The 14,285-nt window shown below is 39.9% G+C and overlaps 1 protein-coding gene across 1 annotated transcript in view; it reads right to left on the reverse strand.

Moving 5' to 3' along the window:
• Positions 1-14,285, reverse strand: part of GRIK1 (glutamate ionotropic receptor kainate type subunit 1) — a 159,956-nt gene that overhangs the window by 20,362 nt on the left and 125,309 nt on the right. The window contains exons 10-14 of the mRNA XM_088529005.1: positions 12,248-12,361; positions 10,857-11,060; positions 10,102-10,325; positions 5,083-5,201; positions 729-946 (exon numbers count right to left, since the gene is read on the reverse strand). Coding sequence (XP_088385131.1) covers positions 729-946; positions 5,083-5,201; positions 10,102-10,325; positions 10,857-11,060; positions 12,248-12,361 — 879 coding nt within the window. The remainder of the gene's footprint in view (positions 1-728; positions 947-5,082; positions 5,202-10,101; positions 10,326-10,856; positions 11,061-12,247; positions 12,362-14,285) is intronic.

Consider the following 14,285-nt stretch of genomic DNA (forward strand, 5'->3'; position numbering starts at 1 on the left):
ATTTGGAGCTCTTAAATCCCCTATTTGGGTGGTGCACTCTTGAAACTCAGGCTGCAGCTGCTTCTGAAGCCCTCCATAGTAAGTGAAGGCGACTTCCATGGACTTCATTAGCACAGCACCAGATTGTTTTCTGTTACATCTTGGGGGAAAGTCACAGCATCATAGAGTCATTATGGTTGGAAAAGACATTCCAGATTATCAAGTCCAACTTGATCCACCACCACCATGCCTTCTAAACCATGTCCCTAAGTACCTCATCTGCATGTTTCTTGATTTCTTGAACATTTCTTCTAGAGATGGTGACTCCACCACTTCCCTGAGCAGCCTGTTCCAACACTTCACCACTCTTTTTGTGTAGAATTTTTTCCTAATATCTAACTTGATCCTCCCCTGGTGCATCCTGAACCTGAACCATCCTCTGACCATTTCTTCTTGTCCTCCCTGTAGTGATTTTGCAGAGGAGATGGTCCTTCCAGCTCACCACAACCTATATACCTTTCAGGTATGTAGATAAGGTCTTCCCTAAACCTCCCCTTCTCCAGACTAAATAATCCCAGCTCCCTTAGCTCTTTCACATGAATACTCCCTAAGGACTCTCTATAGGCCTGGGTAATGATCTACTTACTTACTCACTACACTAATCCTTTCAACGGTTGTTATTTGGTCTCACAACTGCGTACTAGGAGGCCACAGGTCCAAGAGCCCAAAGCTGGACAGCACCATCTTACCTTGAAGAAGGTCATCGTTGATCCATCTCTAACAGCCCCATACTCTATCTTGGTTTGCTTTGCCAAATCGTCTGCTGAGTCAATGGGGGATTCCATCCTCTCCACGGTCAGGAAGGCGGCCAAGTTGGCAGTATAGGATGAGATTATGATTAAGGTGAAAAACCACCATATTCCTCCAACTATTCTCGTGGAAAGAGCTTTGGGCATCAGCTCTGATCCTGTTACAATATCATCAAAACAATCTTATTAAAATGATGCTGAAAGATGCTTGGGTCTGATACCACAGGCTATTTTTAGGCACACAATGCTTTTATAAGCCATAGTATAAGAAAATGGTTTAACAATAATCTCACAGATGTACAGCAAACATTTATAATGGCAATGCACTATGAATGGAGTGTATTCCATGATACATGACAAATGGAATTATCCTTGGGTCTCAGCCTCTTTACTTCTGTGGGTTAATGCTGTTTCAGATATTCACCTCTTACATTCCTAGGAAGCTATACTAGCCAATTACCTGTTTCCATAATTTCCTTTTTATAGGTACTATCATCATTTTTTTTAGCAGATCTTTAGTAGAATACTATTCTACATACAAGCAACCTAGGTGAAATGTCTTCCAAGAGAAACCTGCCCTGTGTGTTTTATCCACCTGCCTAAGTAGAATCAGAGCAATCAATATGGTTCCAGTGAATTTAATGGGACAGTGTGAGCCTGAGGACAAAACCCAGAATATGTCTTCTTACAAACACATGGTTTACATTTTAAAATTCAGAGGCTGAAAGAAGTATACTCTGGGTATCTATATAGCTATTTAATGTTTTGACTGATACATTTAACATTCTATTTTTTCCTGAAAGGTTTTTAGCAGATCCGACGGACAAATATCAAGGTGATCTGCCATTGCCATAAAAGCCCACAAACTTAATGACCCAAGCTCAGGTATTAAGCACAGTAAAAAAAAGGCTTGTAAATGGCTCAGAATTTAAACAACAAAAACCTTTATTTTTAATCTGATGCAAGTTTTGTGTTGGTCCATCTAAAGGCCACTCCAATGAATCGTGATCCTAGTTCATTACATGGGACTTAAGTATTTAAGGACCTGGTTTTGCAAAAACACTTTGACATACACTCGAAAGCTTTTGACTTCCAAGTTAAGCATTTGCATAATTATTTTGTTAATGAAAGATAGACTTAAGAAACTACTTAAATGTTTGTAAATGGAGATCTCAGCAGGTAAAGCTTTTGATTTAAAAAACATATTCCTCATATTGGAAAATTTTCTTGACATATTATTTCTTCTCAACTATTTAATGATTTCTGTAAGAAATTTAAACATGTAAGAAGTCAGAGCATGTTACAGAGAATTTCTTAAGATTTTGCAAAAACTCTGAATATGGCTTCTAGGGCAAAGAATGAAAGGGTAAGAACTTCCCAAGCAACAGGAAAACAGATTTACCTTAGTTTTTTATAAATATATAGACATGTCTCATAAAGGTCAGCACTAATAGTAGCTCAAGGCTTGGAGCAGGCTGACAGAGTTTCCAAACTGTGAGAGCAGATGCTCTCCTGTGTAGCCCTGTGCAGCCATTCTGCTGTCCTGACTTGCAATTAGGCCAGCAAAGATTTTCACCTAAATTTTCAGAGTCTGAATCTACCCATTTCAAGAGCTTGGGCTTGGTTTGGATTCATGCTTATAGTCTGTGCTTTCCTTGCCTTTTAGATTAGATTATTTTCAAAACAATGACACTAGGGTATTTTTATTGCTGCTTTTGGGAAAAGTGTATATGTGTTTGTTTTTAAGCTGGCATTGACCTGCAAAAGCTGTCTTCTAAGTCTGCTGATTCAAGTCCTCTGAAAAGTGCTATTTTCTGAAAGCTTAGATCATAAATTCTGCACTCTGACATTGATGCAATACCTAACTTTGATGTATACAGTCAACTAATGCATAATAGCCAGCTACATTACAGAAATTTTAGCAAGCTGCCATAAAATCTGCCAGCGCAGGCTTGCAGCCATACATGAGAGTAGACAGAGAAGTCCCATTTACTGAATCTGTGGAGTGAGGCTCTAGATCTCCTGTGATTTCCTTCAGCAAAAAAAAAAAAAAAGTTGTGAAAAAGAGTTAAGCTCAAAGCACCATAGTCTATTAATTATGCAATAAGCTATGATTTTGCTTTTTGGAGGTGCTGAGCCCTACCTGCTCCTTGTTGACCCTAGTGGACCTAGAATTGCTTTGGTTAGTCCCATGTTTCTTTCAGTGTTCACCATTTTGAGGGCTCTGATTCCAGCGCATGCATTAGGAAATGTTGCTTTTTTCCTGACTTCACCCTAAGTCCTCTCCTGAACTGCGTACTTCTCCTGTTGCCCAAACTGGGGGCTCTGAATTATACTTGGCCTTTCTGGAAACAATAGTTTATCTGCGTGCATTTGATGAAATATGTATCTTATGTGCATGCTTTAAAAGTATGCATAACACATCAGAGACTTTCAGGATAAAGAAAACAAAGGAGAAATGTTACTAGCAAGGTTCATGGTCAGAGACAATACTTGCTGAAGTTTCTCTAATGCCTTTTTATGGCAGACATGACAGCCAATCCTGATCCAGACTTTGCTCAGGCTCTGTAGAAAAGAGAAAGTCTGATCATCACATTTTAAAATTTAATAACCGAGTGGCTTCCAATCAAGCATAACAAGCAGCTGCTGCCAACAAGAAAGAGTGTTAACAATGGATGCAGGGTTTCACCACCATTCATCTCATGTTCAAACTCCACATGTTAATGATGATGCACTTACAATCACACGCACCAGAAGGTTGTACATGGAAACATTTGTGTTGCCTTACAAATGTTTTTCTTTCTTTCTTTCTTTCTCTCTTTCTTTCTTTCTTTTTTTTTTTAAGCTTCTTGAAAGACAAGCAGAGTCTGGTTGGGGCTGACTGTCATGTACCCAAGGTAGTGGTAACGAGCAGACACTACATCCCACAGTTTGCTGTGGATGATGGTAAACTCCAAAAAAAGGCAGTAGGTTAAAACACAAAATCCTGGGGGACTTTCACACAGAGGGCAGTCACAGTTATATACACACACCTGCCTGATACTGTAAAACCTCAGCCTGTTTTTTACTGATATATTGCAAGAAGAACCCTATCCATATCCCAAATAACAAAACAAAACATCTCTTCCTCCCCCCACCTCTTTTAAAGTCATTTCTATGAGGAGGCTCTACATCCTATGAATACCTCAGTGCACCAATAAAAGCAAGTGTGTGTTTTACACTAGTTACAATACAAACTTTATTCTCTACCATATCTAGGAAAACTCCTTCTAATGTTTCTTTTACTGTTATTCATGTCTGATAAAGAGTGGAAATATAAACTATACCTGGAAGGATGTAGACATGATTTTAGATTGTTTTCTTAAGTGACTGGGAATGTTATACAGAGATATTGTTGGACTTTCCTCTGCACTGCCTTTTTTTGTTGTTGTTGTGGGGTGGGGTTTTTGTTAAGCCTTGATTCAACTTGAAACGTTTCTCAGAAAATATTTTCACCCCTCTCAGGAGGTCCTGGTTTTCGTAAACAGCATTTTAATGGGAAATCTTAGAACACAGATGCCGTAACTATGTACGGCTAGTACATATATCTACTTGACTTCTCATAGAGTGAGATTCCCTGCCCTTCCTTCTCAAGCTGGTATAACATCAGCACTTTCCAAAATCATCAACAACTGGGGCTTGCTACCGTGCTTAATACTTCTAAGGTTGGATGGATTTACAAGAAGATGGGACTCATACCTGCAGAAAACACATTAAAAAAAGTTTGGTTTTGCTTTTAAACACAGTGTTTGACAAGTGCCAACAAACTCACAATATTTCTGAAGAAATATCATCCTTTGGTTTGTCTATTAAAATAATTTTTCTAGAGTAGCTAAGGCTGTTATTATTTCTATTGGCATGAAGCCCAAATAGGAAGATATTTTCCTATTCCCAAACCGCTTATTAACTCAACTTCAGCAAAAATAACTTTATATTCCCCATGCTGCTATTTCATATTTCTGGAATACAGTTCTAGAAATTTTATACTTCTGGAAACTCCCAAATTGGCTTTCCTATCCCTCATATGTTTCCCCTTCTTCTTCCTGCTGTAGTCCTAGTCTGAGTTTTAACAGGTTCCCCTCACCTGCCTTCTCCCAGTTCCAGTGCTTTGAAGTTTTCTTCCTTTCCTGTATTCCTTAATTTCTGAGATCAGGTTTTACAGTATATGTTGTAGTAACAGAGGTGGAGTTTACCAGCACAGAAGCCCTTGAGCAGACTGTGGGACGTGTGCAATAACGAAGTGTAACCGGTGTACCTTGCTGCATGAGAGCTCCAACTCCAAACCAGAAACTATTAAGTAAAGTAAAATTGTTTTCCACCACATCTGAGTCTGGGTTGCACGGGTGGGGGTTATACCACTCGTATGGTGTAAACCTGTGGCAGTTAACAGAAACAGTCTGTGAACATCGAATAGAGCACACGCAGCGCCAGCAAACCTGCTGAACAACGCACAAAATGAGGAGATCAATGAAGGAAATAGGAAAAAAGAAAACCTCGGCTGAAAGGCTGTCCGTGGAACGTCTAGCAGCTGCCTTACGCAAGCTGTGGAGCAGGACTGCAATGCCAACAGCGGTTTTCACAGTCTCGATGCTAGCACACTTCCTTAGTCCTCTTCAATTATAATCCTCCATGATAAGATTACTAGAAAGCCCCAAATCCCCCCGTTTTCACTGCCCGCACCACTAACAAACACACAGGTATCAGGGTGGATTGCCCTCTACTCACTATGTGTCTTGCTGCAAATTCAAAATATACCCGTTCTGGTCTGCAAAATCCTTGGCAGAGCTAATTTAAGGGCTGTTTCTCCCCCAGGTGCCTTGCCTGCTGTTGCTTCTTACTGCTGCATGGTGTGCCACATACTTTCTCAGGAAGTTTATGAATATGGCTTTAATTGACAATGTCATGCCAATACATTTTAATTAGTGTTTCAACAATATAATTAAGCATTGAATTTATGAACGGTTGCAAGCAGAGTGCCTTACTAAACTGAAGTAATGAACTCTGCTAGTAATGAACCCACTAATTGAAACAGTATGTAGCTTAGGATGCCATACTTGCACAATATTATCATTACTAGTACAATAGTGTTTTAAAAATTGCAACAAAATAAGCAGTTTTCAGATTCAAGATACAACAATTTTGAACGCATCAGTTGGGAAAAAAACATTAGCTGCTTTATATGTTTCAGAAACTCTTTCAAACTGGGCTCGAATTGTGAAAGCAACTGTTCTGAAGTAACAAGATTGTTGCTAACTAGGGTTGTGCACACTTGGGGAAAATCAACAGACAAATAGACCCAAAATTAAGGCCGCTCCACTGCTTGAACTTCCAGCAGCGGTAAAAGTGAAGATGCCAAATGCTGAGTGTTAGAGTATTGATATGAGATAGTAGTAGGATGCACAAACTGATAACCGCATGTGATCTGCCTTGGAAGCCCAGGCCCGAGATCTCACATCATTTTAGACAACAACAACATTCAGTGTCAGACACAAATGTGTCCATCACTGAAATGGCAAAACAGCACTTACTAGAAATGGCAATGAAATTCAGGCAGCAAACTCTGCCAGACTGGGAAGATCTTTAGAGCACTGGATATATATTTTAATGAGATCCTAAGGCATACTTGTGTTTTTTCACCTTAAAATGAAAGCATATTTTCTCCCTGTGTCCCTGTTCTGTGCAGAGCCCCAAGAAGGGGCTGGGATTATGATTCTACTCTATATCACTGCTCTGTCTGTCTGTCTTGTAGCTGTTTTTCCCTGGATTTCACCCTAGAAGCATCAGCTCTGCTGAGGGTTCAGGTGCTGAAGGTCGCCTGCGCACCTTGTTAAGGAGATTCTGTGTGACATTGTTCACCCTGTGCCACTAATGCCTGCCTCTACTACCGGCATCAATACCAAATGCGTAGCTGATATGACAGTGGCAATACAGGGAAACTTTGGGCAGCAAACAGCTTGTTTGTCTGCTGTCAGCGTGCTTGGGAAAAGAGCTTTGTCAGTCTGTAACTCAGCAGTGAGAAAACTGCACTGCTTGAGCTTAAAATTAATGTAACCATGACAGGGCTTCATAAGGCTCAAAGAGGAATAAGGAATGATTCAGCTGCTGAAAAATCTGAAGAAATGACAGGAAAATTAGCCGGGTCCATGTAAATTATTCTCATGTATTTGTCTTCTATGAACTGATCTCAAAGTGCCATTAACTACTTAATTTACTAGACAGGGTTAAAATGTGGATATTTCCTGAGTTTCACTTCCAGCTAACAAACAGATTCTTAAAATCAGCTTAGCAAATATTTTCCAAAACATTTGTCAAATCCTACAGAAATCCAGATCAGGACAGATCTGGAGACATGAACAGGCCTAGATGTGGCATTAAGAATGTCTTAACTTCATGACTAAACCTAAAATGTATAAAAGTCAGGATTACATTAAAATGACATGTGAATGCAGTTTGTGTACTCTTTCAGCCTGAAAAGTTGCTACCCAATTAGGCACTGATTTTAAGCATCATTTCAAAAAAAAGCAGTTATGTCAAGAAAAATGAAACATAGTGGAAAGTATACTAATTGTTTTGCTAAACTAGTGCATTCCTGTTCTCCTTTCCTAAAATTGGTGGCTTAAGAGAATGATACACAAGCTTTCTATATTTAAGTTGCTATCTGTTGGGTTTTGTGCTATGTATTATGAATGTGTGGGGGTCTATACCTCTAAGAACTTTTAAGCCCTTCAGCTGATTTCAGCCAGATTTGACAAATAGGTATAGGCCTCAAGGGGTATTATACTCCTGCAAGTTCTATGAAGAAGTGTAGTTGCAGAGCCCACTAAGAGAAAAGCTGCAGGATGAGCTCACAGCTTGCTGCATATCAGATAATCCACATGGGAAAGATCTCTAAATCCTTCAGCTGCAGGGGAAAAACAAACAAACAAAAAACAGACTTCAACCGGCGATCACAATCCACCACAACACACAAATCTGCAGGGAAATCAGGCTTCATTAGTTATGCTGCTCACAGAACTACTGTTTTTTAGAAAGATTTAGGAAACAAAAGATAATACAGTTCCATAGGCCAACAGAGTGGATTTACTAAAAGGCTACGCTGTGATTTGGAGCAGTATTTAATAGCCAAGAGAGGAAAGCAAATAGCTTGCACAGCTGATGATTTGTGAGCACTGTGCATTTCTCTTCTGTTTGCTCTTGGCCACATGTTTGAGTGTAGGCAGCTCTGCAAGCAGGCAGAGGACCCTGAAGTTTGTTTATTTTTCCAGACTTGATGCTGTTTTTTTAAAAAGAATAGAAGGGCTGCAGGTAACTTGGGCTTTGCTTTCCCTACTGCTTGTTCTGGGGGCCAGGGGACAGTGGGATGTTCTTAGTCTTGGCACACAAGTGCAGAAGAGTCGATCTGTCACAGTCAAGGAGATTTAATATTAGTCAGGAATGACATCATGATTTGAGTACAGTACGAGTTATTATTTATGGTACAGTGAGCTACTGCAAGAGCTAGTGGGAAGTCATGACTAATTGCCCCACAGCTGCCAGGGATGGATGAACTCTCTCTTCTACCTACGGCCAAAACTAAGAAGTTAACCCATAACCTCTACTCTTTTAATCTGTTTCTTCTTTCTCGTGTCCCAGCAATTTAATGGAAAAAGCAACTCCCACAGATTTCTGGGCATCACAGCAACTCGCCTTCAGCAGCAGTAAAGAAAGAAGCAAACGACCAAAGCATTCACCTAGGTTATGCACCTACACCAAGAGCTGTTCAGTGGACCACTGAGAAATGTATATACAAGGCCAATCCCTTGCAGCAGAACTGTCTGTGTGAACACAGGTTATGTGGGGTTGTATCTCTTGATTAAAAGAAAACAATGAGTTGGAGGAAGAGCTCATCTGACTTGGCTCGTATACAGGTGGAAGCCAGGCAGAATGTATTATATTATCAGAGTTAATGACTCAGATTACTACTCTTTTATGACATTTTTGTGAGCAGTTTGTATACACTGGAATTGCTGACTCCTTAAAGTTGAATGTCATCATCAGCAATAAGAGCTGTATCACTTCCATGTTATCTTTATTGTGATGTGAATGTGTAGAATTCTAGCATATTGCAGTGTAGGTCTTATATTTTGTTATATAAATGCTTTGTTAGCCTATTTGCCCATGTACTTCACTAAAGAGGAGTACACAGTGGCATACAGAGAGTAATATATAATAGACGTGGGGAATTTTGAATAAAATGAAACAAAACATGAATCTCTGTGAAACATTAAAAAATCTTTATGAAATGGGAAAAATGAAAGCTAGGATGAGATTCAATGAAATTCTGAAGCCACTACTAAAGGAAAGTAACAATAACTATGCCTTGCTTTCAGATTACAGGTTTATTAAAGAATATATAAGAAAATGTGCCTCAAATAACCAATATTCTCTTTCAGGTTTCTAAATTCACTTATTTCTTGCTTGATTTGCTCTTCTTCAAAGCCCTAGAGCAAATGACTCCCACGCTGTGCTCCATGGCCCCTGAGGCCATGGTAAGTGGCTTGTAACTGGTCTGTGAAACCATAGCAGCTGCCTAGAGGCTTTAAAATAGACTTCCATGTGAAGGGTCTAGGGTGTGACTGTGGCCCATTCGTTCAGGAACTTTGAGGCCCATCTGCCTTTGAGTAAATAACCATCTTTGGCCTCATTTGGAAAAGCAGTGAATATGTGCTTACTTCATGCTATATTTTGAAGAGAGACTTAGCCTGAAACTTGCCACTGACAGGGAGTGAGCACCTCAGGACAGCACAAGGAGAGCACCTTGGGGATTCATCACCTTGCAGGTCGTCCCTTCTGGTTCCCAGGCACAGAGTCTTGTGTTTTAAAAGGGAAATGAGCTGAGCTAATTTCCATCCTTCAGCAACAATATGTTCACATTGGATTACATACCTTTTGGCTGTTAGTGGAAAAGAGGTGCTTACACGCAAGCTGTATCAGCTGCTTTTCAGCACGTAGTCAGCTGAAGAAGTATTGCATACCAGCAAAGACAGGCTGACACATTTCATCAGACTTGTTTCTCCATTCAGCCCATAAGGACAGTAAAATCCCTTCACAGTGCGATATATAAAAATTATATTCATATGAAAATACAAAGAGCGTTTCTTCAACATAATGCTTTAGGACTGGATAAAACCCTTAGGATACTATTATACTCTATCGGCTTTGCAGAGCCCATGCAGCACCTATAGGATGAGAGGTAATTTATATGGATGCATCTAAAACTACATCTTTGACTTACCTTGCAATGACAAAGAGGACACAACTCACTCCAAGGCAGGCTAGGAGAACATACATCCAAATATCAGGAGAAAGAGGGTTTAAAAAAGAGAAAACACCAGGGTTTGTGCCATTTGGCTTCCGGTACAAGATACTGATTCCCAGCGTCATGAAGGGTTTGGAAAAATCAATTACTTTCTCTCTTACGTAGGTAATAGTGAGAGGAGCAACAGCCAGATCAGCTTTCTGGAAACACAAATGGGAGAATACTCATGCTTTTTCGTGTTCAGCAAACACATGGACTATTCCTTCCTTAATTTTTCCCCTGAGTATTAAAAACTAAACCAACCTTGATGATAAATCTGAAAAGTATGATAAAATCTACCATTGCTAGAGTATTAGTGGCTATGTGAACTTCTGTGTCCTTTATTTTTGGAAGAGGAAAAAATATCCTGGCTGTCTTGTGAGCATGAAGGGCATGGCTAGTGTGAGGCTCCTGCACTGGACCATGGGGCAGAGGTTGGGAGCTGGAGATGCAGACTCTGTAGCCTGGGCACGGGCAGAGCTAGTGCTACCCAGCTATGGTAGGACATACCATACCCCCAACACCCAGGAGCTGTGGCTTTGGGTGTACTAACATGGTCTTCTACTCTGACAAGTGACACTAAAAAGAGACCGGTGGCTCTAAAAACACATAAACTAATGTAAGCATTTCATTTTGGCTGGCATTAACACCGCAGGTAAAAGCAGAATAAAGAGAGAATGATTAATTCTTACATGATCTATGAGTTCTTTGACCATCCCATTCCATTCTCCTTTGTCATTCTGGGCTCCATATTTACCATCAGAAACCAGTTTGACTTCATAGATGAAGCCTAAAATATTTGACAGCTCCTTCAGTAAATCCAGGCAATAACCCTCAAATCTGTCATTTCCATACAAAGGCTTGTCAGACTTCTTGTACATAACATAGGGATCTTCCTATAGGGAAAAAAAGAAAAAAAAAGAGACATAGCAATAGAAATGAGGTTTACTTCAGATTATATCAGTTTCTGAATGTTATATGAATAGTTTATTGATGGATTGCAATTAGATGCATGCCAGTAATTTACTGTATCTGTTAAAAGCTGTTTTAGGTGTTTTAACAAATTGATTGAATCTCTTAGTGATAAGCATAAAGGCCCGAATTTTCAGTGGAAGAGACTATTCATAGCTCCCAAGAGGTTTAATTAAAGTAGTTCTTAGCAGTTCCCAAATCACATCCAAGAATCAGCACACTATATTGTCCCACCCTAAGGGACTGGAAAGAATATTGAAGCAGAAGAATAAATAACAGAGAAAAAGAATCATAAGATGAACTTAAAATCTGTAATTCTGCAAGAAATAAATCTTTATTGAAAAATCTTCTAATGTGTAATATAACTGTAGGCTGGGCAGGTACACACGAGAGAATTGTGAGCAGCATAGGTAGATTGGTTTTGTGTGCAAAATACTTTGCTGCTTTTCTTTTTATACGACTTTTGATAGACAAAGTTCTGGGCAAGCAGATTTCTGCAGTTTAATGTGTCAGAAGACCTCTGGCAATAGAAAATGAGGGTAGAAGGAGCCTTGAGCTTTTTCCCTCCTCCTAAGGAAGCAGACAGAGTAATCGAAAAAAAAAAAATGTCCAGGCATAGCAACTAGTGGATACCTAGTTTCAAATTTTCCATTCATTATCATAAGGACTTATCTCAGTCTGACTGTCTACTGTCAGCTGCTTTCTTCCACATCCTTTCGCTTTCACTAAAAAGAAAGGATGTACACACACTATCACACTATCAAGCTGAGTATTTGTAAGAATTCTTCTGGGAAGGATAGTATGTAGAGTTCCTCTTTGAAATACAGAAATAAGTAGTTTTTGGAGATACATTTTCCTGGACGTCTTTATTTGGCAACTGGGTTTTTAATTGCGTCTTATGGATGGATTACTAGGTATATTAATTCTGAGTCGATACCCAAAAACTTGCTGGGGAGCTGAGTAGTTTAACAAAATATCCATTGGTAATACAAAAAACAGTAATGGAGCACAGTGTGGAGGTGACAAAGAATGCTGCAATGAACCAGCTATGAAGAACCAGTACAGTATTTGCAATCTACAGCATGGCTCATGAAGTCAACGTAAGACTTACCAAAATGGTTGTGACAATAAGTGTACGGTTAGCCAAAGAATCGGTGATGTTGGTTGATCTATCCTTATTGTTGTCCGTCATGTTAAGGCCACTGTATGAGTTCCAAACCCCAATCTAGACAGAACAAAGCAAGTGAGTAGCTGCTGGGTGTTCGGCAAACGGGCTGAGTGAAATGAAACATTTCTTGGAGTGCTCACAGCCTAGAGAGTGTACATTAGCTCTGCTCACCACAGAAGGGGACACTAGCAACGCAAGATGCTAAAGTGCAACAGCTACAGTTCTGAATAAGGCAGCAACATCAAATGGTTGACTGTAACATTTAGAAAACACAGGAACATAACTACTCTTTCAGAAGCATGTTGAAATGAATTAGCTGCAAGAGTAGAAGGCATGTCAACATAGAGTTGTATTAGCCAATTTTTTACAGAAGTAGAACATACTGACTTTGTTCCTTGTTAAAAATGTCAAATGTCCATTTTTTAATCATTTTTGTAAATGGTAGAGTTGAACATATGGCAAGACCTCTCTCTTCCAATATAACAGTTTAAAAGCTTGGATAAATATGTTGAAGCAGATTGATGGTTGCACTGGCCTTTTGCTTTTGCTGTGCTTTCAGCAGGTTTAGCAAAGATTACTCTGTCATTTCTTGACTGAAAAATATGACAGAAATAGCAAGGTGATACCATTTCACCCACTGATCAGTATTTGCTCAGTAAATACAACTGACCACAGGCAAATGGGATTTTGATTCTTTCCTAATTCAAAGATAGTGATAGTAAAGAACTCCAATATTTAATGCCCCATCGAAGCCTCAACAGAAAGATCTTTATAATTTCTATGGATTTGGATCTACACCTTATAATGGCAGAAACTATAATAGTAATTTATTCAGATAAATATTAACTCAATACAATCTAAGTCTTAAAGTATGTTGAATTTTTCCTTTCAAAGTCTTTTAAGATCCATGCTTGTATTGTCTCAAAAGAAGGTCTTAGGTGTCTCTACAGTAATGAAATCAGCATTAGCAGATGTCCAGGCAGTAGTTTTTGCCAGATGAGCTGTTGTGTGGTAAATCACTAGGTGCTGTAATATGACTACATGCCATAGATAAGTCATCCTCCAGATTTAGTTGCACCAGCTGACACCAGTATTGTCCTCAGCAGCCTCTTTGTCCTCACGTGAGAAGGAACCACTTACTTATACAGCTGACAACAGACAAGGTCACTGGTCCTTCCTTTGGCAGCTTTAGGCAAAATGAGCCACTCTTCCAGTGGGTTAGGACCATCCCCCTGATTTTGCCTGAAGCAAGTTTGAAAGTGCTTAGATGATCCCCTTGGTAGGTGATTTGGGAGGCTGGCCATCTTGAGTGGAAGAGCAATGATAAATGCCACGTAAGGGAATGAGGGAGGAAGAGTGACCTTTCTGAAGGGCACGGCTGCTTGCAGGCCCACAGTGGGCTCCCAGCTAAGCAGGGAGAGAGCTCAGCTTGTCCTGGAGGGTGACACCACTCTAAGTGGTGGCAGGAGAAGTAAGATAGTCACTCGAGGATCCCTTCCTCCTGCTGAAGGCAGAGAGAGGTTTTCCCTATCAAGGAAGGTTCAGGTGCACATTGAGGACTGCTATTCTACAGGCTTGGTTTGGTACGTGAGATTAAATGTCACTGTTTCTCATTAGCCTAGAAATGAGACTTCAATGAGAGCTGACTTCACTGCCAGTGGAGGGCACGGAGCATCTCACAGGACTGGATCTTAAATGACATCAGAGTATGGCAATCTCAAGCTGGAGTTTTTCTCACCTCCCTCTGCTGAGCAGTCATATGGAAAGGACGTGTGAGGGTTGTTTGGGGAGCATTCATCACGTTTCCCTTAAATTAGGAAAAACCTTTTGTATGAAGACTGATGTACCCACAACCAAGGGAGAGTAAATTCACTGCATCGGCATTCACGTTAAGCATCAGACAAAAAGAATAAAGTCTGATTACTTCTGCCTTCTCATTTGTTACTATGAAACCATCCATTTTGAAAGGTCAATCACAGGG

The sequence above is a fragment of the Tinamus guttatus genome, unplaced genomic scaffold, assembly GCF_059628265.1.
Source record: "Tinamus guttatus ecotype Peru unplaced genomic scaffold, ASM5962826v1 Tinamus_guttatus_pri_ptg000318l, whole genome shotgun sequence".
NCBI lineage: Eukaryota > Metazoa > Chordata > Aves > Tinamiformes > Tinamidae > Tinamus > Tinamus guttatus.